Below are 27,177 nucleotides of genomic sequence, written 5' to 3'. Positions count from 1 at the left end.
GGATACCGGGTATTAGATAAATGATTATATAATCACTGGGGAGACCTAAAATTTGGCACAGTTATTTCACGTTTCCTTTATTGTATATTCTGTAGATCTGTATTGGTGCTGTATATAAATAAAGGATAATAATAATAATAATACTCCTGCGCCAGCTGCAACACTGCTGCCATCATTAATGCACCATTGGAGGAGATCAAAGCGCAGAGGCTGGGGGTGCGGAGTGGAACAAAGGTTTCCTTATCAGCGGAGATTGGGGGGGTTCAGAGTGTTGCATGAGATACTGCCTGACCCACAGGGGAGAGAATCCTTCAAAGGCTCATCCTGAAAAATGACCCAAACAAATGACTGTATGAACGACTCCTGGGCATTTCGGGGCTTATTTGGTTCCATTGTTTTCCCACCTGTGCCCCATAAGCAGCCGCATGAGACTGACAGGGTCACATGGTGTTATCACATGATGAACTGTTGGTTTAGACTCATGACACTGTTTGGCTTTCAGTTGTTAGCAGCACTGGGTGTTGGGGGATAATGTCCAGATCTCCTGGTGGGACCCCACTCTTGCCTTTTGGTTTAACCCCAAAAAAGGAAAGGTTGGAAATAAACCTCGGACCCCAGGGATGCAAGGCAGCAATACCTGGGCTGCTGGGAGTTGCTGTTGTACAACAACCATTGGGCAGCAACTAATATCTATTTCTCATGGAAAGTGTTACATTTTACTCCAAGTGTCACTGTTTTCCCCAGGTTATTCCTCTTGGTTATGCCATGACACGAGCCTTAGGTTGCCCTGCAGATAAGAGAAGGGGGTCACATCAGCCTGATCGGCACAGCATTGGGCACAACTCCCAGCCCTCTGGCACCGGGTAGTGAAGCCGCTGTGTGTTGCGCCTGGCGCTGGCACAAAGAGAAACTCGTGGAATGCAGACGGAATGTATCTCTCACCCTGTAATTGTTTGTGGGTCCGACAGGCAGGGGGCTGAGAACAGGGGCCTCTTATTATGCCTGCTGGGTCATTTTAGGGCTAATTGCAGCTTATTTAGCATTTCCCATTTCCAAAAAAAATTTCAATCAGAAGTCTTGTTTCCGTGAATAAGGTGATTTATGGGTCTCTCTTTTCATGCCCAGGAAAGAGGGGAGCGGAGCTCTAACCTGCATTGTAGTTAGGGTTGCACTTGCACCTTTATCTTTATTCCCTATTAATAACATTGGGATCATATCACTGACCTTCCTATATATTTATCTTTATTCCCTATTAATAACATTGGGATCATATCACTGACCTTCCTATATATTTATCTTTATTCCCTATTAATAACATTGGGATCACTGACCTTCCTATATATTTATCTTTATTCCCTATTAATAACATTGGGATCATATCACTGACCTTCCTATATATTTATCTTTATTCCCTATTAATAACATTGGGATCACTGACCTTCCTATATATTTATCTTTATTCCCTATTAATAACATTGGGATCACTGACCTTCCTATATATTTTTCTTTATTCCCTATTAATAACATTGGGATCAACCATCATTTTTACCGGCCAGGATGGTAAAATACGAGCCAGGTGGCAACCCTAATTGTAGAGGATCACAAACTCCCTGTGTTCTCCCGGCGGCCCAGTCCCCCCAATCTCAGGTTTATATCTGGGTCCCCAATGTTAGCACAGGGGGAGAATCACAGAACATGCAAGGCATTGTGGGAGTCTTGGCCGAATAATGCTACACTGACATGTAGTCAGAACCAGCAGTGCAACTAAAAGCGAAGGACAGACCCTGCTGACTTTATCTCCCCACTATTCTCCCTCCTCTCTCTTTCATCCCTGCGCTTGGTCAGCAGAATTTGGCCTTTATTACAGGGCGGCCCAACCTCAGCCGTTCACTAAAGAACCGGTTCCTGAATTCCATCTGGAAAGTATTTTGTGCCCTGTAATTGCTGGTGGGGAGCCGCGCGGGGGCTGAGGCCACATGGCTACTCCAGTTTGGAGACAAATTTAGTGTTTTATGAGATTCTGTTCCCTTTTCTCAGCCAGAAATAGGAACATTCCTCCAATGTGCTTTATATAGAGCCCCAAGGGGTGCTGGGAAACACAGGTCTGAAGCACTGCATTGTGGGTAATTGTGACAAGGCCTGGGGCAAAACACTCCAAGAGAAGGAGGAGCCAGGAGTTATCTGACATTTAGGCCAAAATACATTAGAACCCCCCAATACAGGCAGAACGGTGAGAAATGAAATATATATAAATAATAATAATATCTGTTAGACACGAGCATGATGGGAAACACTCAGAGGTTTGGAAAGTTCCTTCATTTTTTAAATATTTTACTTGTTTAACTCCCCCCCCCCAACATCAGAGATTTCAGCTGAACCTGATAAGGGAGACACGTTCCTCTCGCCTTCCACAAATGTTTGTCTGATATTGTCCAGTCCCACGTTATCTCTCCTACACCCCCCCACGGCCCACACACAAGAAGCAGGAGAAGCTCAACATTAAGGGCTGCGGGGAGTAGGGGGCACAGATTATAGGGAGGGGGTCATGAGATATTATGGAAACAAATTTAAATACATTACTGGGAGGAAACGCAAAAGAACAAAACTGGAGATAAAGGGAACTCTGAGTATCACTCATGTATTATAAGGGATAATGTACCCCCTACTGTAAATGATAAGGATATTAGAAGTCACTGAGGGGTTGTTCTGTGACCATATAAAGGCACAAGTCTGCAGGCTGAGTTATACAGGGAACTCTGAGTATCACTCATGTATTATAAGGGATAATGTACCCCCTACTGTAAATGATAAGGATATTAGAAGTCACTGAGGGGTTGTTCTGTGACCATATAAAGGCACAAGTCTGCAGGCTGAGTTATACAGGGAACTCTGAGTATCACTCATGTATTATAAGGGATAATGTACCCCCTACTGTAAATGATAAGGATATTAGAAGTCACTGAGGGGTTGTTCTGTGACCATATAAAGGCACAAGTCTGCAGGCTGAGTTATACAGGGAACTCTGAGTATCACTCATGTATTATAAGGGATAATGTACCCCCTACTGTAAATGATAAGGATATTAGAAGTCACTGAGGGGTTGTTCTGTGACCATATAAAGGCACAAGGCTGCAGGCTGAGTTATACAGGGAACTCTGAGTATCACTCATGTATTATAAGGGATAATGTACCCCCTACTGTAAATGATAAGGATATTAGAAGTCACTGAGGGGTTGTTCTGTGACCATATAAAGGCACAAGGCTGCAGGCTGAGTTATACAGGGAACTCCTAGTATCACTCATGTATTATAAGGGATAATGTACCCCCTACTGTAAATGATAAGGATATTAGAAGTCACTGAGGGGTTGTTCTGTGACCATATAAAGGCACAAGGCTGCAGGCTGAGTTATACAGGGAACTCTGAGTATCACTCATGTATTATAAGGGATAATGTACCCCCTACTGTAAATGATAAGGATATTAGAAGTCACTGAGGGGTTGTTCTGTGACCATATAAAGGCACAAGGCTGCAGGCTGAGTTATACAGGGAACTCTGAGTATCACTCATGTATTATAAGGGATAATGTACCCCCTACTGTAAATGATAAGGATATTAGAAGTCACTGAGGGGTTGTTCTGTGACCATATAAAGGCACAAGGCTGCAGGCTGAGTTATACAGGGAACTCCTAGTATCACTCATGTATTATAAGGGATAATGTACCCCCTACTGTAAATGATAAGGATATTAGAAGTCACTGAGGGGTTGTTCTGTGACCATATAAAGACACAAGGCTGCAGGCTGAGTTATACAGGGAACTCTGAGTATCACTCATGTATTATAAGGGATAATGTACCCCCTACTGTAAATGATAAGGATATTAGAAGTCATTGAGGGGGTCTGTGACCATATAAAGGGCAGTACCACCCACATGTGTTTGGGTTACCAGTAAATCAGGTGCTAAAATGGACCCATATGATGAGGCACAGAGCGCCATGTGAACAAACAGAGATTATTTCAGTGTGGGGGTATTTTGCATGTAAATAGGCGCAGCCGGGGGTAGAATCCTCAGATTAGTTGGCCCCTCTCATCTGACACATTTGACATGAAATCTCCAAGACAATTACCCAAGAAAATAAACAGCCATTAGAAGCTCAGAGCTGAGTAAATGGGCCGTGCAGAGAGGGTGGAGGTGCCACGCAGGTGTCTGGGCCAGTACTAGTCACTCACCAAAGGCAAATGTCCGATTATCAAGAGCCCTGACTCCCTTATAATGTTGTCACACAAAATTAAAGGGGAACTCCACCCAAAATCTTGCTTAAGTTTGTTTTATTAAGATTTAAGAGAAGAGAATCTCGTTCTAAGGGTAGAACTCCATGAGCGTTTTTCATCAGATCGACGCTGCCGACAAAACGTACGAGACAAGTCGGATGGAGTCGCACGTGCGAAGAAATAATTGGACTCAATGAAAAGTCGGAGGAAACAACTACATTACATCTGGATGCAGAAAGCAGCGCCTTCATGCGACAGTCAGACATTGTAGTTGTTACCTCTGACTTTTCATTCAGTCCAATTATATCTTCACGCGTGCGACTCCATCCGACTTGTGGCGTGCGTTTTGTTGGCGGGCGTTGATCTGACAAAAAACACCCGTGGAGCTCTACCCTTTATTTATCAGATGTCTTCAACTACATTGCTTCAGGAGTCACAACAAGCAGTACAGAGAATATAACCTGCCGGATAGACACTGATTTCAAAAAATATAATTGTGTTTGTTAAAAATGAGAAAAAATTAAATTTTCACATTTTTTTTATAATCTATATTTGTCTAATGATTTTGCTGATTCTGCCTCAGCCCAGCTTTCTTCTGACTCCCATTACTATAGTTAAATGGCTTGCAAGCCTCTCTAGCCAATAGTCCTGTAAAAGTGAGAATTAGGAGCCAGTTTATAGAATGGGAAAACGTTGCCTCGCTAGTGGCACGAATAAAAGTTTAATCACTGGTCTAGTCATTATTTAAATTTTTTTTGTGTCTTCCAGACACCTTCTGCCTATTTATAATGCATGGGAAAGGGTTAATGATATTGGAATGAAACGTTGACTGAACCCCAATAGTTAATCACGCTGGATTAACTATTGCTTCTGTTCTAAATTGGCATTGCTATGGCAACAGTGACCCACCCAAAAATCCAGACTGATCAGCTATAGGAAGTATCCGGGAGCTGGAGGGCTGCCACTTGGATGACTGAGCTGTAACAGGAATGAAGTACAGATGTTACTGGACCCACATGAGGGAAAAGGTTAATTGAGTATCAGAGTTGGCAGGTCTGTTGCCCACATGTGAGATACCAGCCTGGGGGGGGGGCATTCCTGGCAGAAAAGAGTGTTGGAACATTCCCAGAGACTTGTTGAGACAGGACTCAGCTCCAGAGAAGACTCAGGAATGTCCGCTCCAATTCACATACCAACGCCTTGAGATCAACATGGCAACCCCTGCGCTCGGTATCATCCTCAGATACCCTGTGAGTCTGACCCACGGCCATTGCCAACATATGATTAACATAAACATAAAATTCCATAAATCTAGCTTTCCCCCTCATTATCCTCTAATCAGTGAGGCTTCTCTTGACTACAGTGCTGCAAATGCCAACACCGTGCTGCTGTACACGTCTGCTCATACACCAGCTCTGTCCATATGAAATCCAGCTTCATTGCACTAATGGGCAAACCTCTTGTCCCCTGGGGATTTGAGTATTGAAGTATATTGGACTGTTCCACTGAGTGGGAAATACATGGGTGTTACAAAGCAGTTATGGGTAGGGGGCATTCAATTTCCATTAGGGCTGCAGGGCCCCTCATTTGCATAGTGGATAACAGAGAAACTGTTTACAATACAACGGTTTAGTACATAGGAAGAGATAAACAGAGGTCAGGGGTCACTTGCAGCTCCCTACTCACCCAGTAAATAATATATAGTGTTACTGGTCCTTTAAGTAAAGAGGCTGCAGAAAATGGTTTTGATTGGCCCCCCTATAGTCCTACTTTGCATTAGGGCTGGACTGAGAACTAAAATAGGCCCTGGTATTTCAGGTACACAGAGGCCCAATCAGCCCACACAGAGACCCAAACAGCCCCCAGCAACCCACTAAATACTCACTTTCTATGGGACCTTATAGCAGCCCCTCTGGCATTTGCCAGAACCCACAGATTGCCAGTCCGGGCCTGCATTAGGGAGATGCAGACAGGGGCAGCAAGGCAATGTTGACCTTTGGGTTATACTCCATGAGGGTTTTAGGGGTCCCTGCACATGATATTTACACCTAGTGCAGTTTCTCATGATGGAGCTGCCATGCTGCTTGTCCAGTTCATTCACCTGGTACAATACATTTGAGAACTGAACCGGGGGAGGGGGGGGCTGGATTGAGCCCATAAGAAGATGCACAGGGAGAATTATATAAACGAGGAGCTGTTTCCATTTGTGCATTAGGATTTTAAAGGCTTCGGTCCATTTCAGGGTTAAGAGCCGTTTGAAGTTGACCTGATGTCACTGCTCCGGGGAAGTTGTTTTGTTACAATGTTGTGTTGCTTCTGTTTCCAAGAACTGGTTGTAACAATGACACAAACTTCAAAGTGACATAAACAGCACAGGGACCCCCCCCCCCAAAACTGATTCTTCTAATGAACCCCAATAACAACTTCCTATCATTGGCTTCTATGGAAAATATCTGACCCCCCCAAATTAACCCCCTGTTCTCGCTAATATGAGGAGGAAATGTTATTGTTATAAACAAATTGTTACAAATAGTTACAGTTGGCCCCTCACCCCTTTAACCCCTTAGGTGCTACAGACTCAATGTTTCCAGCTCATATTTTCCCCTATGAGAAATCTGTGTTGCCTGACGATGAGGATAATGAGTGAGAGAGAAGCTCTTCTACCTTCTAATTTACATTCCTTGTGTATGTGACGGAAAATATGTAGTTCTGCGTGTCCTGTAATTATCTGCCAGCTCAGACGTTAACCCCTTCCAGCCCAACCAAGGGACACTTGCCGCTCAGTTTGTTCAGTTAGTGTTACTTCTTCAACACAGATACAACTATATGTAACATAGCAAATAGCAAAGTAAAGAAGAAGGGGAGAGAAGCAAGAAGATGGGGGGTGAGGAGAAGAGAAAGGGGGTTAGGGAGTAGAGAGACACATGGGGGAGAGGAGAAATATAGAAGGGGAGAGAAGAGGGAGGATGGGGGAGAGTAAGGCCAAACAGTTGGGGGATAAAAGGAAAGGAGAGGGGATGAGAGACAGAAGGAGAGGAGGGAAAGGGGGTTAGGGAGTAGAGAGACAAATGGGGGAGAGGAGAAATATAGAAGGGGAGAGAAGAGGGAGGATGGGAGAGATTAAGGCCAAACAGTTGGGGGAGAAAAGGAAAGGAGTGGGGATGAGAGACAGAAGGAGAGAAGGGAAAGGGGTTAGGGAGTAGAGAGACAAATGGGGGTGAGGAGAAATATAGAAGGGGAGAGAAGAGGGAGGATGGGGGGGAGTAAGGCCAAACAGTTGGGGGAGAAAAGGAAAGGAGAGGGGATGAGAGACAGAAGGAGAGAAGGGAAAGGGGGTTAGGGAGTAGAGAGACAAATGGGGGAGAGGAGAAATATAGAAGGGGAGAGAAGAGGGAAGATGGGGGAGAGTAAGGCCAAACAGTTGGGGGAGAAAAGGAAAGGAGAGGGGGGGAGACAGAAGGAGAGAAGGGAAAGGGGGTTAGGGAGTAGAGAGACAAATGGGGGAGAGGAGAAATATAGAAGGGGAGAGAAGAGGGAGGATGGGGGAGAGTAAGGCCAAACAGTTGGGGGAGAAAAGGTAAGGAGAGGGAGGAAAGAATTTAAAGGAAAGAAGTAAGGGAAAACAGTACTTTGTATGCTAACACATTTAATAATGTTCGTCAAAATAAAACAGTTCCCTTTCACTGATGGGGATGATTTGACCCCAGTAAGCCCTTTCTATAAGATTTATTTTCCTATGAAATGAGGTGTGGGCTCTTCTGTGGCATTGAAGTCCCCCACCATGTGTTAAAGCGCGGGGCAGAGAACAGGATCCTGATGATTGTGCAGGAAGGAAGAAGTGGTGGAAACAGAAAACGTCAGGGATCACCAACTGCCCAATGCCATATGAGATCCCAACTTATCCTTATCGTTTTTTTCTGGGGGGTGGGGCACACAAATGGAAACAGTTAGGAAATTCAATGGCTGGAACAGACCCTACCTTCTGCAGACTCATGTCTTCCTACTGTATTCAGACAAATGGAGTACTGAGCCTGGAGTTTTAAGAATGGGGCAATGAGCCTAGCATGGAGTGTATATATATATATATAAATCATACATATATATATATCTATATATATAAAGGATGGCTGGCATTACAGTAAATGACTGACCCCGGGGCCCCATATTGTAACATCCTGCTGGAGTCATTTAAAGGCCTGGGAACTGACTCATATTTAGAATAGAAGGAAGTGGAAATTTCGCTTTGTTAGGATGTGACCTCTCATTTCCACTCATCCCATGCAATTAGGTCTGTCCTTAACCCTATTAATTACACCAGGCATCGTTATCTACATGACATTACACTGGCCCCCAAGTCCTTTGGTAGAATATGAATATAAACTGCTGTATCCGCTCGTCCAGCTGCCCAGAAGAAAGTCTGTCCTGACTGATCAGTAAAACATATACCGTAAGCACCACGGGCCTCGTTTCTGCCTATTTGCATTTAGTTTCATTAGGATGTGGGTGGGGCTCAGCCCACAAGCAAGAAGCAACAAACAGGTGCAAAAGAGAACCTAGGTACAAAAAATATCAAGTTTAGGGCAGGACTCCGCAGACAATTCTGGCGGACCGACGCACTGCGCAAAAACGCAGGCGTCACGTCAGATGCGACGGAAATAAGCTAAAGCTGGCCATAGACGCAACGATCCGATCATACGAATCCCGACTTTTTCGTCCAGCGGAGATCGGTCGTTTGGTCGATTGGACAGGTTAGAAGATTTCGGCTGCCGATATCTCTGCGTGTATTGCCGATCGTACGATTTTCAGTGGGAACAAGCTTTGTCGGACATAACTATCGTACGATTACTGTCAGGGGCAGAACATCGGCTCATCTGTTCTTTTACTACTTTATTTGATCTGAATGGTTAGTGGCAGGTCGGGAGATGGGAAAGTCCGATCGTACATTTTTTCGTACGATCAGATCTTTGCGTCTATGGAAGCTTAAGTAATGCTATTGTCGGATCATGTTGCATTGTTGATGCGACGCGTCACGACTGTCGGATGCAGACACAGCGTGCATCATCTGCATCCGACAGTCATGTTGCGTTGCATCAACGCTGCGACACAATCCGACAATAGCATTACTTACCTTATTTCCGTCGCATCCAGCGTGACACCTGCGTTTTTGCGCAGTGCGTAGGATCGCATAGGATTGTGCCGGAATCGTCCGTGGAGTCCTGAGCTTATGATGCTCCCCAACTCCCAAGGGTGGACAGCAGAAGTCTTGGTCCCTCTGAAGGATGGAGCTTATAGAGAAATGGGAAGGGTTTGGGGTGAATCTGGGGCTCAGAACATGGTGGTCATGTTTAAATGTTTGGGGGGGGAGCAGGCATCAATGTGAGCCCCCCATTTGAACTGGTTTTTTATTCTGACAATGCAACAGGGATGGATCATTCTGGGACATTAGTGCCCCGCTAGTGATTAGAAGGGAAGAGAAACAAAGCCTTGGGTGGGTGATCATGTGGCCCCTGGCTCAGTGTATGTGGGGGGTAGAGGGGCCCCGCTGTGAATCTGGCAGGGGGCACATAAGCTCTGCCTTTACCCCGTGGGATCGGGTCCAAAATCCAATTTTGTAAAATATGCTCTAAACATTTTCATGCAAATTCCTTTGAAATCTTCCCAAACGAGTCATCATTAAACGAGCGTGACCTGCATGGATCTAATTAGATCTAATCACTGTGTCAGCCAATAGAAACAATGGAATTGGCACCAGCTTTTCAGTCTGACTGTGAAGTCAGTTTGTCTTTCCAGCTCCCTTAATTATCCATCGGGCACAGATTTCCCTGGAATTCCAAAACCCGCTGGCATTCTGTGATCTGCAGGCGTCGCTGATTGGCACCGACAATGGCCCATTGTGTCTTCTTTTGATGCAATGAGCGGATTCCAAGGGCTTTGGGTTTTTTTTTGGGGGGGGGAAATTGGGTCACGAAACCAAAAGAACCATAACAGCTGTTTTATGGGTGGGAGCAGGGTCAGATCTCGGAGGCACAAGGGGCACAGTGATAGGACACACAATAACAGTTAGGAATGAAAGTGAACGGATGTCATGCCCTCAGCGCAAAAACAGGTTAAACAGAACCAACCTCTATTATTCACTTGTCATTAATACCAGTCCCACACTTTAATGAGAACTAGACCCCAACTCCTCTTTAACCCCCTCTATACCTAGTCACTGATAGAAAAGGCACTGGCCTGGCATTATGTTAAAATGGTATTTGTACTATGCCCCTGGCCACAGTACCCCCTTCCCTTTATACAAAAATGATTATGTGTGGAAGACCAACCTGTAGTCATTAGAATACTCAGTAGGCTAGGCCAACCTGTAGCCAATCAGAGATTTAGAATACTCACTAGGCTAGATCAACATGTAGCCAATCAGAGCATGAGAATACTCACTAGGCTAGACCAACATGTAGCCAATCAGAGCATGAGAATACTCACTAGGCTAGATCAATCTGTAGCCAATCAGAGCTTTAGACTACTCACTATGCTAGACCAACCTGTAACCAATCAGAACTTTAAAATTCTCACTAGGCTAGGCCAATCTGTAGCCAATCAGAGCATTAGAATACTCACTAGGCTAGACCAATCTGTAGCCAATCAGAGCATTAGAATGAGGGATGCACAGAATCCAGGATTCGGTTCGGTATTTGGCCATTTTCAGCAGGATTCAGATTCGGCTGAATCCTTGTGCCTGGCCAAACCAAATCCGAATCCTTAAAGTCATGTGACTTTTCGTCAAAACACAAGGAAGTAAAAAAAAAAATTTCATTGGCAGCTCTCTTTTTCCCTCCCCTCACTGATTTGCATATGCAAATTATGGTTCGGATTTGGTTAGGTATTCGGCCAAATCTTTCACAAAGGATTCTAGGGTTCGGTCTAATCCAAAACAGTGGATTCTGTGCATCCCGAATACTATTAGAATACTCACAACGGTAGATCAACTCTTGTGATTTGCTGAAAGGAAGCCAAGGTCAGGCAGCTGTTGACCAATCAGGAGCCCTGTGGGAAGCTACATGGGATGGCAGGGCCGGTAAGGCTGACCTATGGAGAATGGCGATTGCTGCAGTTACAACAAGTGAGGGATCATTTAATCTCTCTCACATACATAACAAGCCCCTCCGGCTCTGCGTCCTGGGAACGAGCGCTTGGAATCCCCAAAGGGGACAAATATTGTTTATAAATTCTTTTTCTGGAAAATTAAACTTCCTGTTTTCCTATTTTATAGACCCAAAAAGAACAGCCTGTGGCCCCTCATCCCTAGAGACTGTTTCTTCCGCTGTGACTAATCTTATGTAGCGACCAAATAACCAGGAGCACCCGGGGGGGGCGGTTCAGCCCAATGGACTGGAAGGATAATTAGGTTCATCTGATTCTGTGACTGTCCAGGGATGAAGTGGAGGAAGTTTTGGGCTTCAATTTAAAAGAGCAAAAAATACATTGATTAGTGCAGCCTGACTCCAGCTGTTGTTTTCCTCCCAAAGGGCCTCAGACCCTCTGTATGTTATTAGCCTAAGGCTAGTATTGGCCAGTAACTCCTGATACCCCCTGTGCCCTGTACCATTATATTTATAGGCACCTGCTGTCCCTGTGCCAAACCCCCCAAAGTCAATGGCATTGGGCAGAGAGGCATCATAAGTATAGAGTGACGGACCCACTGGCTGCTCTTCCCTCTGTATAGAGGGACCCCTCACCCCTGTTTGTTTCTAGTTAAGCACTTAACCAGTTGTGTTTCCTAATCAGCTCATCAGTCATTTGTAATGTGAAGTGAACCCTAGGGCCATGCCAGGTCCTGTATGGCGTCTTCCACAGCTTTATATATATATATATATATATGTATAATTACTGTATATACAGCCTCTGAATCACACCCAGAATTGGGGCACAGGGTGAGATTTAATAAAGGGCAAATAAATACAGATTTCTGCCAAAATGTATGCAAATTTTTCAGCAAAAATAAATAAGGGGGATATGATCACTATATATACAGTTAGGTCCATAAATCTTTGGACACAGACAACTTTTTTCTAATTTTGGTTCTGTACATCTGTACTTTCTCTATTTCATTACTGTCCCCCCTTATATATTTATATAGAGTGATCATATCCCCCTTATATATTATATATATAGTGATCCTATCCCTTATATATTTATATATAGTGATCATATCCCTTATATATTTATATATAGTGATCATATTCCCCTTATATATTTATATATATAGTGATCATATCCCCTTATATATTTATATATAGTGATCCTATCCCCTTATATATTTATATATATAGTGATCATATTCCCCTTATATATTTATATATAGTAATCATATCCCCTTATATATTTATATATAGTGATCATATCCCCTTATATATTTATATATAGTGATCATATCCCTTATATATTTATATATAGTGATCATATCCCCTTATATATTTATATATAGTGATCATATCCCCCTTATATATTTATATATAGTGATCATATCCCCTTATATATTTATATATAGTGATCATATCCCCTTATATATTTATATATAGTGATCATATCCCCTTATATATTTATATATAGTGATCATATCTCCCTTATATATTTATATATAGTGATCATATCCCCCTTATATATTTATATATAGTGATCATATCCCCTTATATATTTATATATAGTGATCATATCCCCTTATATATTTATATATAGTGATCATATCCCTTATATATTTATATATAGTGATCATATCCCCTTATATATTTATATATGGTGATCATATCCCCTTATATATTTATATATAGTGATCATATCCCCTTATATATTTATATATAGTGATCATATCCCCTTATATATTTATATATAGTGATCATATCCCCTTATATAATTATATATAGTGATCATATCCCCTTATATATTTATATATAGTGATCATATCCCCCTTATATATTTATATATAGTGATCATATCCAGTCTTCTCCAGTATATGTAGCTCCACACACTCCCAAAATAAAAAGAATCCCTCCCTCAAATGATTAAATAACACACAAGTCGCATTCCTCTGAAAAACTAATGTGCGGGTTTATTTCGGAGAAACTGACAGCCGACATTCTATCAATAAATATAAAAAAATAAATAATTATGGCATATAGAACAATAATAACACTGAGAGAGGCCCCGTCCTACATAGAGAAAGGCACAGAAATAAATTAGAGGGGAATGGTGGGGGGTACAGTGAGGAAACTCCCGGGCGAGTAACAAGGCACTTGGAAATATCGACATGAATCTAAACGATTAGGAACAGATAACTAAATGCCATTAAATGCCTCTTGTGTTCAACTGAATGTACAATTTTATAACGGAAGGAGAGGAAACCTCCAGCTATGGCGGGACTACATTTCCCAGCAATCCCAGCCAGATTAGTTGGCACAATGGATTCTGGGAGATCTAATTCCTCAGCCAGTAGAGCGCCAATACCCGACTATGTGAACTAAGGAGGGAAGCGCACTGTTTAAACTACATTTCCCAGCATTCTCCCACAATCTATGACGCTGGGAGCTGTAGTATAACATGAATTTCTCTGGTTTATGATCTAGGAAGTTCACTTAGATAGGAGCGATCTAAGCAGCTTTGCAATGGGTCTTTCTACTTTGTACTATATATAGATTAGAAAATTACAGTATTGTTGCTAAGGCCTTTGGCCCTGGCAACTATAATTCTACAAATATTGTAAAAAGAAAGATCAATTGCAAAATGTCGTCTTAATTATAACAAAATGTACATTTCATGGCAAATGATCTAAATTGGGCAGTCGGGGGAGGGGTGGCTGTTGGGGGCTCAGCATTCAGGGAGAGCCGCCCCACCATTTCCATTCTGGTACCGAGGCTAAAATAAATCTGAAAACAGTAAAAAGTCTATAAATACAATAAAAAGGGTAATGAGCGACCAAGCTCGGAATTTATCAACCCCCCCCCCAACCAGATGTTTCACGTCTCCAGCAGCTCCGAGTCACAGGGTATCTGGGAGTCCTAGACCAGGGGGGTGTCGCTTCATTAATCTCCGTATGTATAAACACAAAGTGCTCTGCCAAGTCCAGCAAAGACGCTGCCCCTTTATAGCCCCACGGTCCGCAAGGGCCACGTCTCAGCACCGCAGGTTCTGACCAATGAGAAAGCAAGTTCCTAAAATGGTTCATTGCTTTGTATTTCTCATCCATAGGCCGGGCGGCTGTTGCCATAGTGAGATGTTATTTAGCAGCATCAGTCTGATATGGGGCATCTCCAGGACCCACCACTGGCAGTTCATCTACATGCCCCCCCCCCTGCATTTAGAAAGTGCAGTGAACCCCAGCACAAGCACCACAGGTGGAAGAATCCATGTGCACGTCAGCAGGGGGAGAAGCTGCGTTATATGTAAAAGCTTCAGTCTCTCCCTGCTGACCTTACACTTCAAGTATGTTCAACATTTTGTGGGGGGTCCACAGAGAGGGGGGGGTCTTCTGCCTTTATAACGCAAAGGCAATAAAAATGCAGACGGTGGGGTCCTCGGATGGAGGATATTGCCGTGGTTACAGGTGCAGTTGGTCCTCAGATGGGGATGCCCATAGTGCTGGCGTGTTCCTTCAGTCCCAGGATACTAAATGCGATGCGTTTCTGGTGCCCTGTCTGCCGGATGCCCATGTGCTTGATGTCTCTGGGAGGAAGAAAACATGGCGGCTTAGACACAGGAGTAATACAGGAGTAACAAAGGAGTAACAAAGGAATAATACAGTAGTAATACAGGAGTAACAAAGGAGTAACAAAGGAATAATACAGTAGTAATACAGGAGTAACAAAGGAGTACTTTAAAAATGAGGGATACATTGGAGCACACAATCCGCATGCTCTGCTGCAAAATATTTTATTTGATCAAATAAAATATTCTGCAGCAGAGCCTGCGGATTGTGTGCTCCAATGTATCCCTCGTTTTTAAAGTATTGCATTGGTCTGGCTGGCGTGATCTAACAAGGAGAGAGAGCAGCAACGCAGGTGGATGCCGTTAGAACAACGCCCTTTTCACAGTAATACAGGAGTAACATAGGAGTAATACAGGAGTAACAAAGAAGTAAAACAGGAGTAACAGAGGAGTAATACAGGATTAATAAAGGAGTAATACAGGAGTAATACAGGAGTAACAGAGCAGTAACAAAGGAGGAATACAGGAGTAACAGAGGAGTAATACAGAAGTAACAGAGGAATAACAAAGGAATAATACAGGAGTAACAAAGAAGTCATACAGGGGTAACAAAGGCGTAACACAGGAGTAACAAAGAAGTAAAACAGGAGTAACAGAGGAGTAATACAGTATTAATAAAGGAGTAATACAGGAGTAACAAAGGAGTAACAGAGCAGTAACAAAGGAGGAATACAGGAGTAACAGAGGAGTAATACAGAAGTAACAGAGGAATAACAAAGGAATAACAAAGGAGTAACAAAGAAGTCATACAGGAGTAACAAAGGCGTAACACAGGAGTAACATAGGAGTAATACAGGAGTAAAACAGGAGTAACAGAGGAGTAATACAGGATTAATAAAGGAGTAATACAGGAGTAACAGAGCAGTAACAAAGGAGGAATACAGGAGTAACAGAGGAGTAATACAGAAGTAACAGAGGAATAACAAAGGAATAATACAGGAGTAACAAAGAAGTCATACAGGAGTAACAAAGGCGTAACACAGGAGTAACATAGGAGTAATACAGGAGTAACAGAGGAGTAATACAGGATTAATAAAGGAGTAATACAGGAGTAACAGAGCAGTAACAAAGGAGGAATACAGGAGTAACAGAGGAGTAATACAGAAGTAACAGAGGAATAACAAAGGAATAATACACGAGTAACAAAGAAGTAATACAGGAGTAACAAAGGCGTAATACAGGAGTAACAGAGGAGTAATACAGGAGTAACAAAGGAGTAACAGAGGGTCTATGTATTTTGTAATGGTCATTAATACGTTTATTTTCTCCTATCTTCCTTACTAAATCTGGCCCAGGCACCTCTAGGCAGCAGAGCTAGACCTCTAATTTAAATAGAAGTACATTCTGGGTGACTGTGCCCCCCTCTGGTGGATAAGGACACTCACTCTTGGTTCATGAGAATGATCTTATCCATTGAGTTATAGGGGGAGGCCATGAAGAATTCGGTGTACTGCTGCATCTTGATGGAGTCCAGCCACTCAGCGATGGTTCTGAATGGCATTCCTTCCGACCCGCTGGTACTGGGCAGCCGAATGGAGATTCTGAGGGGGCAACAAGAGAAGCTGGGGGTCACTCTCTCAACCTAAACAGACAATATAGTTCCCTGCTGGGATTAGATGATCCCCTAGCCAATCAGAAGTTGGTACTGAGATTTGTATTTGGGGCAGGGGGCGATAGCCTTTAGTTTAAGGCCCAAAGTAAATCAATGAGTTCCCTAAATCAGACCTACTGCCACTAATACGGACTCCCGAGCCTCAGAGATAATCCCTCCCACCCAGCACCAGGGGGAGCACTACTACATCACAAACCTTGGGTCAAAATCAGCCAATGTCTTGAGAGAGTCGGGGGCTCGGATCAGCTTGTCCAGGATACTGACGATATCGGGGAACTTGGGCCGGCGGTTGCGCTCCTGCTGCCAGCATTGCATCATTAGTTGGTAAATGGCCGACGGGCAGTCCATGGGGGCCGGGAGTCGGAAACCCTCGTTAATGGCCTTCATGACCTGCAATAGTCACCCTGGTGTTAGGCACAGTCGGTTCACCCTACAGACTGTTATACACTAATTAAACATCCACCTCCACCTGCAGTTTCAGCCTTGTCTCAGCTGCTATTGTTTCCACTTTCCTTCTGTAACACCCTAACCCCCCTCACAGAAGCCTGTATGACTTAGCTAGCCTAACTATTGCCTTGTACTAAGTACAGTTCAGCAGGAACAGCCTAACTATTGCCTTGTACTAAGTACAGTTCAGCAGGAACAGCCTAACTATTGCCTTGTACTAAGTACAGTTCAGCAGGAACAGCCCAGCTATTGCCTTGTACTAAGTACAGTTCAGCAGGAACAGCCTACAGTCTGCCCAGAGAGCATACTCACCTCCTGATTGGACATTTCCCAGTAAGGTCGTTCCCCGTATGACATCACTTCCCACATGACAATTCCGTAGCTCCACACGTCACTTGCGGAGGTGAACTTCCGGTAAGAGATGGCTTCAGGGGCCGTCCAACGGATCGGGATCTTTCCCCCCTGCAAGTGAAAGCACATGATCAGAACTCCCTGCTAGTGTAGCCTTTGGCTTTAAGGGCAGGACGGGGGTACAGGAGTGTCCCTCAAGTTCTTGCCCCAACCCAATTTACTGTCCTGTACTCTATTTTACTTCCACTCAGGACTGGTGTATACTATAGGAAAAGACCACAACTCCCAGCATTCTCAGCAAGACAATCCCACCACTGGCCACTACAGTGGAACTTACACTAGTGGTATAAGTAGCCTCGGGGTCATCCTCCAGCACTCGAGAGAGCCCAAAATCAGACACTTTGCACACCAGTTGGCTGTTCACCAGAATGTTCCGAGCAGCCAGATCGCGGTGCACGTAGTTCATCTCCGAAAGATACTTCATACCGGCGGCGATACCTCGGAGCATTCCCACCAGCTGGATGGGGCTAAACTCTCCGTCATTATCCTGCGGACACGGACAAAGAGGTGTGAGACTTGGGCAACCAACACTCCATCATATTAGTTAAAGCTTATGGGATAGAGAAGCAGACTCATGTTGTAGGGCCCAGAGAGACAGCAGAGCCAGTCGGTTATATGGAGGGACTGAACGCTTATACCTTTAAGAACTTGTCCAAGGCTCCGTTCTCCATGTGTTCAGTAACGATCATCATTGGCTTATCTGCGGGGGGAGAGCACATGTGAGGGGGTCGGTCAGAAAGAGAGAGGGGGATATACAGAGACTGTCAAAAAAAAGGAAATGGGAGGGGTTTTTCTTACATTTGGAGACCACCCCCTCCAGGCGGATAATGTTATGATGACAGAACTGTCCCATGATGCTCGCCTCGCTGAGGAAGTCATTGCGCTGCTTCTCCGTGTAGCCGGCCTTTAGGGTTTTAATGGCAACTGTTGATTCTTTCTTCCCCGGCAGCTTCAGGATTCCTTTAAACACTTCCCCAAATTCACCTGCAAAATATTCCGTATTTACTGCCTGTTCTCATCATCACACTTTACTGCAATGTCATAAAATTACTGAGGGTAATGGGCATGCAAAGCCTCACCTGCTCCGATTACTTTCTGGCGCGTGATGGAGTTGGGCGAAATCTCAGTGGTGAATTTCAGCACGGCCTTGTTGGGATCTTCATATGTATGGGGGTCCACGTAGGTCTTAAGGGGTTTCAGTTGATCTGAGAGGGGAGAATGAACAAGCGGTGTTAGAGAGTGAAGATATTAGGACAACAAAAAATGTAAAAACTCTCAATGTATGAAATATTTACCAGGCTTGGAGAAGTAGATGTCCTCCTCACTATGGCGGATATTGGGGTTCCTCCGGCTGGTGAGGGAGAGGATTATTAGAGAGGAAGATTAGACACTGGTGGGGGGTTAGGGGGATTGGGAGAATTGGGGGTCACAGAGAACTGGAGCTTATGGTGGACTGGGGGTCAGGGAAGATTGGGGTTATGGAGAACTGGAGGTTATGGAGAATTGGGGGTCATGGAGAACTGGAAGTTTTGGAGAACTGGGGGTCAGGAGGACTGGAGGTCAGGAGGACTGGAGGTCAGGGAGGATTTGGAAAATTGGGGGTCAAGGAGGATTGGGGTTTCAGGGAGGATTGGGGGTCATGGAGAACTGGAGGATATGGAGAAATGGGGGTCAGGGAGGATTTGGGGTCAGGGAGGACTGGAGGTTATGGAGTATTGGGGGGTCAGGGAGGATTAGAGGAAAGGGAGAACTGGGGGTCATGGACAACTAGAGGTTATGGAGAACTGGGGGTCAGGGAGGATTGAGAAACAGAGTAAGACAGTAATGGTACCTCCGGTGCATGAAGATAATGACGCCCACAAAGATGGCGATTATAATGGACCCGGCGATGGCACCACCAATAACAGCGGCCTTGTTAGAGCTTTCCTCAACTGCAGGAGAAACCACAAGCAAAACGGATTCAAGCAAACGATGGGCAAGTTCAAGTACAAACACCAACATTAAACATAAAGGAGAAGTAATTCTTCCTTGTGTCTCATGCCATAAAGCGAGGAGCACCAGGGAATTCACTTTACAGTCACTACATGATGCTGGTGGCCCCAGGATCTTAGCGTCAGGGCCCCACCAGGCTAAGGACAATGATCTGATCACCGTTACTCACCAGACAAAGTTTCAAACTCATAGTCCCTGCTGTAAACCCCGACTCCCTCTTGTGTCAGCGCCTGCACCCGGACGACATAGGTGGTCCCTGGGGTGAGTTTCAGGAGGGTGACGGAGTTGCCCTCGCACCGCTGCACCGAGTAACTGTTGGCATCGTGCTGCAACCAAACCAAAACATTCACCAATCAGGAAACTGGCGTATCAGGAGGAGAACTCATTTTACACAAGGCCACTACCTCTGGGAAGCAGATCTGTGCTGTACTACTCATCTTGGTCTTTAACAGTAACCTATTCTGAAGGACACAACTTACCTTCTTACTGTAGGTGACTTCGTACTTCCAGACGCGGGTCTGCTGGCGAGGAGGCACCGACCAGGACATGCTGAGGGAGTTGGTCCCCTGGTTATCCAGGGTTATGAAGGTGACTTTTGGGGGTTCTGCAGAAGACATAAGAGTTAGAACCTGCTCATGGGACAACCAGACCCCACACAGATAAACACAACACTATGGAGGTATAAGTGGGGCGGTCAGGGGCCCGAATTCATTACCAGTTTGGTTCAGGCTGATCCTCAGAGTTGCGTAACTGCGGCTGGAGCCGGAACCAGAAACACCATTCCGTGCTTCTACTGTGAAGGAGTAGTTGAGATGAGGCTCCAGGTCCATGATGGTGATGGTGGTGCCTTTCAGTTCCAGAGGGTTTTCGGAAAAACGGATACTGTTATGATCGCAGGGGGTGCACTCGCTGGCCTCTGGCGCACACTTCTCACACGTCACCGTGTATGTGATGTCACTGCGGCCCCCGGAGTTACTGGGGGGCAACCAGCGCAGCATCACCTTTGATCCTAAGTCAACTGCAGTGAGGTCACGGGGGGCAGATGGGAAACCTGAGGGAAAAACCATGGGTCAGATCCGGTTCTACTACAAACCCAATTATACCAACTGCTGGTGCCTTACTAATAAAAGGGTACCCCAATCTCCCATGACTTACTGGTGCAAGGGTCAGAGCTGGGGTCGGAGGTGGAGCGGAAGAATCCATCGTTGCAGGGGCAGAAAGTGGCAGCCTGGCTGGTGGGTTCTGTATGATCCGGGCAGAGCTGGCAGGGTCCGTTGGAGGTTTCTGACTTGTAGAATCCTGGCTGGCAAGCTGTGGAAGAAGAGAGGCCACTGAGTATTTGCCAATCACAAGCTAGGAAAGGAACTGCCATACGGATTATACAAGAGCAGGGATCATTTTAGCATCACAAGAGGAGTCAGAGCAAGGTGCCCTCATGCCCCTACAGCACCGAGTCCATCACCCCCCCCCAGTCTATACAGCACTGAGTAACCGGCTGTGATAAATGAGGACCCTCGCTGGTGAGCACAGAGCGCTTGTTGTCTGGATCCGTTTATTTGGTGGTTTTACAGCGCCAGGCTCCCTTATTACTGGATTTAATAGAAGCTGAGGAGGGGGCTGAGGAACCCGGGGGGAGGGGGAATTTAACCCCTTTCCCCACTTGGCCATAGCTCCAATCAACAGAGCTGTATAGTAGCCAAGGGGCCCCGGGTAAATAACCTACACTCTAATCAGAAGATCTCTGGCTCTTTCTTTATCACAAGGCTCAGTATCCCTGAGGATGATGGGAGTTGTAGTTTAATCATGAGGCCTGATATAGAGAGTCACTGGTGCACAGTAAATCTGTGGGGTACAATGCGAGTTTCTTTACTTTTTCTCTGCATCCAACTAGTGTTTAGGGGCCCCATGAGAAGACAGGGGGAGCAATGTGCCCGTTTAAACCCCCCCCCCACCCCCAAACACAAGAGAGAGAGCTCAGTGTGTCATTAATCACTGTGACCGAAGGGCAGAAAAAGCCACGTGGGTATCCGGTTCTACAGATACTTCTCCTCACATGAGGCCTCTCTGGGTAGAAGGTGAGGAGCAGTCGGCTCCTGCTCAACCGGTTCATCTACTTACGATGGGAAAATCTAACAAACGGCAGCATTGAGGGGGGGAACCAGTGTCCCCTCGCTTTAGAAATAACTTCTTCTCAAAGACGTGAGCAGCAAAGAGAACAACCGTAGGGTCCGACTGAGGTGGGCAGGAATGGGACCAGCAAATACAGGAGGTGCAGCAATAACATCAAATGGCCTATAATAAAGCACCAGCTTGTTAAACCCTTGTATTTACATTCCACATGGGGCATCAAAGGCAAAAACAGATGTGGCCCTTCCTTGTGGCGGGGGGGGGGGGTATTTACATTTCTAAAGCTCAGTGGGGTCCCGGCCGGCCTCCAAGGAAAGGCAGCAATAGTCAGACTCACTGGACTGCAGTACTGGGCTCCCACCACATTCACCACATTCTTTCATGCGCCTCAGGTTGGAGGTGGGACACAGGTGATTTGCACAGAGACAAAAGGGCAAGTACGACCAGATCAGAGGATTAAGGACAAAAAAAACCCAGAAATATCAATAGGGATGGAAAAAGGTTGCAGTGGGGGCTCCACCAGCTCGTCTCCTGCCTGAGGCTGAGGGTTGGGACCCAAAGAAAATGAGTTTGCTAAAATAAACCAAAGGCACCAAGAATTACAACTTAATCCCCTGCTCTTATTCACTGGCAACGAGCGAGAGGGGCCCTTGAGAAGGCAGTGGGGGGGGTCAGTAGATAAGATAAAGGCAAAGCTAATTATAATAATAAATAAAGAATCGTCAGGGATCCGAGTGTTTGCCCAGCTCTATATTCTATATTTCCCGTGACCTTAACATGGGATTTATCAATATTTAGAGGGATTTGCAGCTAATCCGACCCCGTGTCTCATAAACCTCTATGATCCTGGGGGTCAGGGTTGAACTAACACAATAACACTTATTTGCCCTCAGTGATCTGCCCCTGACCGGCCAAATAACACCGGGTGGGGGGGGGGGACTGAGGATCTGCTCCTTCCATGTTGGCTCTCTGGGGCCACAGGCCTGCGGGGAGTTGCACAATATCCTGTTTTTTAATTTTTTTAACAAATCTCTATAAATACCCAAGAGGCCCAGTGTGAAGAGGCCCCCCCGACAGCTTATCAAGTCCCCCCCCCTCTGCATTTTCCCAGGCAGATTAATGAAAGGTCAAAAGCAAGTGTTGACCTGACAAGTCGTCAGTAGAGGATGGAGAGGTCTGCGCTCCCCAGACTAAGTGTCAGCCTTTGTGTTGCCATGAATGGGCCGCGGCACAAAAGGGAAATGCTGCTGAGGGGGAATGGGGGCTCAGAGCATCTGCCCGCAGTAGGGGCCCCCCATCGTAGAGAGAGAGGATCAGTACATTTTCATGCACATTAGAGCCCAAATGGCCAATGATTTAATTTGGAGGAATTAATTCAGCCCCCCCCCAGGCTGCTGAGCCTTATGGAACAAACGCTGGTGCAGTCACACCCCCAAAGGGCCCCCAAAGCACGGGTGTTGGGCAGGGAGAGATAATGAATATTAAGGACATGGAGCGAGAGGTGGAGAAGCTGATTAATAGGGAGAGTGGAGCTGCCATGGCTGTTAGAATGGGAACAATGGATCGTTCTATTCTCAACCAACAGCGGGGGAGTTCCTGGGCAACCTTTCTGCCAGTCTTGTCTGCCCCATAGGCAGATGGACATTTTGAATTTTTTCATGCCCCATGGGGGTTACAAAGACTCCTGTAACTATAGCAACAGTGACTTATCTGAAAACAGGATTCTCTAAACAACCTGCTGGGGGAACTCATGGCTTGTTTGGCTTCTGACTGCAATTCCTACACACCTGCCAGCTAGATACTCCCCCGCATTGTCCCCAACACTAACACTCATACAAACTGCCAGCACCGTCCCTGAACTTCCAACTTTGCCCCAACACTACCACTCACACCAACTGCCAGCAGAGCCCCAACATTACCATTCACACCAACTGTCAACTCTCAGCACTGCCAGAACACTACCACTCACACCAACTGCCAGCACTGCCCCAACATTACCAATCACTGAATTGTCCCATTTTGACAACAAATAACAATGTGCTCATTTGGGAACAGTCATTGTGGCCTTTAAACTGCTTCTTTCCGGAGTGGGACAAAGGGCTCAGTAAACAGGCACATGCCGCTCATACTTCTGAGCAATTCCGGTTCTGTCACAGCCGTTCCTATAGGTCGAGTCGGTGGGTGCTGGGAGTTGTACTTTCCATAGTGCAGCGTTTCTATAGGGGCTGCCTGTGCACTCAAAGATACATTTAGAAGTTTTACTGATTGTAACACATATATAATTCTACAACAGCCCCAGAGGTGTGAAGGTCCCAAGTCACTTGCCCCACATTAACCCCCTACCCTTGTCCAAAGATTAACTCATTTTTTCCTTTTCTAAACCCCCTGCTGCTCAGAAACCCGGATTTATCCACCCCAGGAATCCCCACCTTGTCCACAGGCACAGACAGCAAGGTGGTCTCAGAAGCTGCCTCTGTCCTGAATGAAAACACCGTTTCCCCTGAGGGGCCGACTTACCCCTCTCCTCCTCCTCCTCACACTGACCTCTGCCCCCAATTTGTTCTACAGAACACAAACTTTCCGTTTAATATTATCTAGAAAGGATGAGGAATGGAACCCGCTCCCAACTGGGGAATTAATGAGAGAGAAGAGAAATGCCGGCTGTGCATAAAGTCTCTTGTTTAACTTCCCCTTTAGTAACGCCTTTACCCTTTCTGTGCAATAGCAGTGTCACTAGAACATACACCTATAATCCTTCTGCTTGTATCACAAAATAGAAACAGAGAGTCAGGTTAAACCCAAAATTAGGCCTCTCCTATTAAATCAAACTTAATAATACCCAACAGCACAACAAAAAGAATAGAACATTGTCTGAAAGTATATATTAGACACCTGCCCAGTGATACCAGTCCCTATATCCATTGGAAAATGAGAGCACAGCAGACAGTAACCCTTCCAACACTTTCCTCTTGTCTCTATATATTAGGTACCTATCTAGTGTTACCAATCCCTATTTCTGTAGGGAAATGAGAGAGAGCAGACAGTAACCCTTCCAACACTTTCCTCTTGTCTCTATATATTAGGTACCTATCTACTGTTACCAATCCCTATTTCTGTAGGGAAATGAGAGAGGGCAGACAGTAACCCTTCCAACACTTTCCTCTTGTCTCTATATATTAGGTACCTATCTAGTGTTACCAATCCCTATTTCTGTAGGGAAATGAGAGAGAGCAGACAGTAACCCTTCCAACACTTTCCTCTTGTCTCTATATATTAGGTACCTATCTAGTGTTACCAATCGCTATTTCTGTAGGGAAATGAGAGAGAGCAGACAGTAACCCTTCCAACACTTTCCTCTTGTCTCTATATATTAGGTACCTATCTAGTGTTACCAATCCCTATTTCTGTAGGGAAATGAGAGAGAGCAGACAGTAACCCTTCCAACACTTTCCTCTTGTCTCTATATATTAGGTATCTATCTAGTGTTACTAATCCCTATTTCTGTAGGGAAATGAGAGAGAGCAGACAGTAACCCTTCTAACACTTTCCTCTTGTCTCTATATATTAGGTATCTATCTAGTGTTACTAATCCCTATTTCTGTAGGGAAATGAGTGAGAGCAGACAGTAACCCTTCCAACACTTTCCTCTTGTCTCTATATATTAGGTACCTATCTAGTGCTACCAATCCCTATTTCTGTAGGGAAATGAGAGAGAGCAGACAGTAACCCTTCCAACACTTTCCTCTTGTCTCTATATATTAGGTACCTATCTAGTGTTACCAATCCCTATTTCTGTAGGGAAATGAGAGAGAGCAGACAGTAACCCTTCCAACTGTTTACTAATATTTAGCTTTAAGGTTAAGTTTCCTTTTTAAAAACTCAGTTCTTGGCTTCTTCTATTTCAGGGACAGCAGACAGTGAACAGTCATCAAGGTCAATTATTCCCAGACCTCGGTGCCCCCCCATTCCAGTAGGAGCAGCCCACGCTCACAGCTGGAGAGTCACATTTATGTCTGGTTCCCATAAGAGAACAAGCAGCCTCTTGATTCCGGGCCAACGTATCATTTTATGGCCGTTTCTACCTATGAAAAGAAGGGAGCAGAGATGAAGGTGTAGTTTTACAGGCTTGCGCTCTAAAATGAATGGTTGGGGGTATGAGTAACGCGGATTCCTGGCCGGTCCCTACTTGCCAGAATACGAGGCCATAAAGTGGAGTCAGTTCCGGCAATCGTCGCTCCGATCTAATTAAATACCCCCCTCCGTCATTGTTTCAGCCATGTTTGCTATTGGGAGGGTTTGGGATTGTTAGTTGTTAATATCTAGGGGGGATGAATCATCTGCTGCCCCCCAGTCGTTCTGTCTCCCTCTCTCCAAGTAAAATCAGTCACAGGCTTCACCAGGCAGCAATGCTGTAAACACCGATTTTAGTGTTGCTGTAAAAGGAATTCACCTTTCTTCCAGTTTATTCTCCTCCCTCCCCGTGCGACGGCCTTAAATCAACATTTATTCAGTAAAGCCCCATTGCTAAATGCCCCATGTGCTGCGCAGGTGAGCGGCGAAATCAAACAGAGAATTCCTGCTCCGTTCTAGCGTGACGCTGTGGGAACAAAGCGAAACAACTCATATATATATATATATATATATATATATAGATTTATCATTTTCACACCCTTCCCTGTATTGGACATAATAGAGCAGGGGTAGTTTACAGGGCAGAATCAGTGTTTGGCCTCATAGTGACCTTGGAAACACCCCTTATTATTACATTGTACATTTACAGCACTGCTGCCGGGAGATTCCATCGGCACGTCCAACTAGGAGAGTGGGAGAGATAAGGCAGAGGAAACAAAACTACTGATCTCTTTATATAAAACATATACAGACACGTTTCTAGGCACGGTGCCTGCTTCTATCCTGACAGCACCAGATGGGCTTTTGCCGCAGGGTCCCCACCGGTAGCCGATTATCCGGTACAAATTCCATCATATCCACATCGGATATCCCACACAATTCAGCCTTTCCTGTTTGCTGCCCGGGCGCATTCTTCTTCCTGCTCTTCCTCTGAAGCAGCACAAAGAAAGAGTGAACCCACAAAGCGGAGTGAGAGATGCAGGATCCCCTCATTGCGGCACTAGCCTGGGTGGCTCAGGATTTGGCATTTAGCGAAGTATCAGCCAACAGGTCAAACACACATTTAATAGGACAGACCATGGCAGAACTTTAAAAAGAGTGATGTCACAATAGTGCAGCAGGGCAAGTGCAGTAGGGAGACAGAGAGCCGGCGGTGGCTCATACCTTGTGGCAAGGCAAAAAAGATAATGGCTACTGGCAGGAGGAAGTTAACCACCCCGCCCTGCTTAGTAACAGCCCCTCCCGGTTCCCACGGTTTTGCAGGTTACATGATACACAGCACCCAGATCACCTGTCGGCCCTGAATCATTTCCTGGCAAACAGGACTGGCAGCCGCTTGTGCATCTCGATGATATAAATATCTGGCACTTACAGTGCCCAGCGGTGGACAATGCACCAGGCTGTGGGTGTGATTTTAAGGCATGGCAATA

At 45.3% G+C, this 27,177-nt stretch overlaps 1 protein-coding gene across 1 annotated transcript in view; it reads right to left on the bottom strand.

The window, feature by feature from the left end:
* Positions 1 to 13,349: 13,349 nt before the first annotated feature.
* epha2.L (EPH receptor A2 L homeolog) overlaps positions 13,350 to 27,177 on the bottom strand; it is a 30,613-nt gene continuing 16,785 nt past the window's right edge. The window contains 16 exon segments of the mRNA NM_001087611.1: positions 13,350 to 14,985; positions 16,413 to 16,568; positions 16,836 to 17,029; positions 17,399 to 17,548; positions 17,775 to 17,984; positions 18,136 to 18,197; positions 18,296 to 18,481; positions 18,577 to 18,593; positions 18,596 to 18,623; positions 18,625 to 18,702; positions 18,793 to 18,848; positions 19,329 to 19,428; positions 19,659 to 19,815; positions 19,969 to 20,093; positions 20,205 to 20,540; positions 20,645 to 20,800. Coding sequence (NP_001081080.1) covers positions 14,880 to 14,985; positions 16,413 to 16,568; positions 16,836 to 17,029; positions 17,399 to 17,548; positions 17,775 to 17,984; positions 18,136 to 18,197; positions 18,296 to 18,481; positions 18,577 to 18,593; positions 18,596 to 18,623; positions 18,625 to 18,702; positions 18,793 to 18,848; positions 19,329 to 19,428; positions 19,659 to 19,815; positions 19,969 to 20,093; positions 20,205 to 20,540; positions 20,645 to 20,800 — 2,117 coding nt within the window. The 3' untranslated portion in view covers positions 13,350 to 14,879.

The sequence above is a fragment of the Xenopus laevis genome, chromosome 7L, assembly GCF_017654675.1.
Source record: "Xenopus laevis strain J_2021 chromosome 7L, Xenopus_laevis_v10.1, whole genome shotgun sequence".
Lineage (NCBI taxonomy): Eukaryota > Metazoa > Chordata > Amphibia > Anura > Pipidae > Xenopus > Xenopus laevis.
The sequence above is the reverse complement of the archived record's forward strand: the minus strand, read 5'-3'. Positions and strand labels throughout refer to the sequence as shown.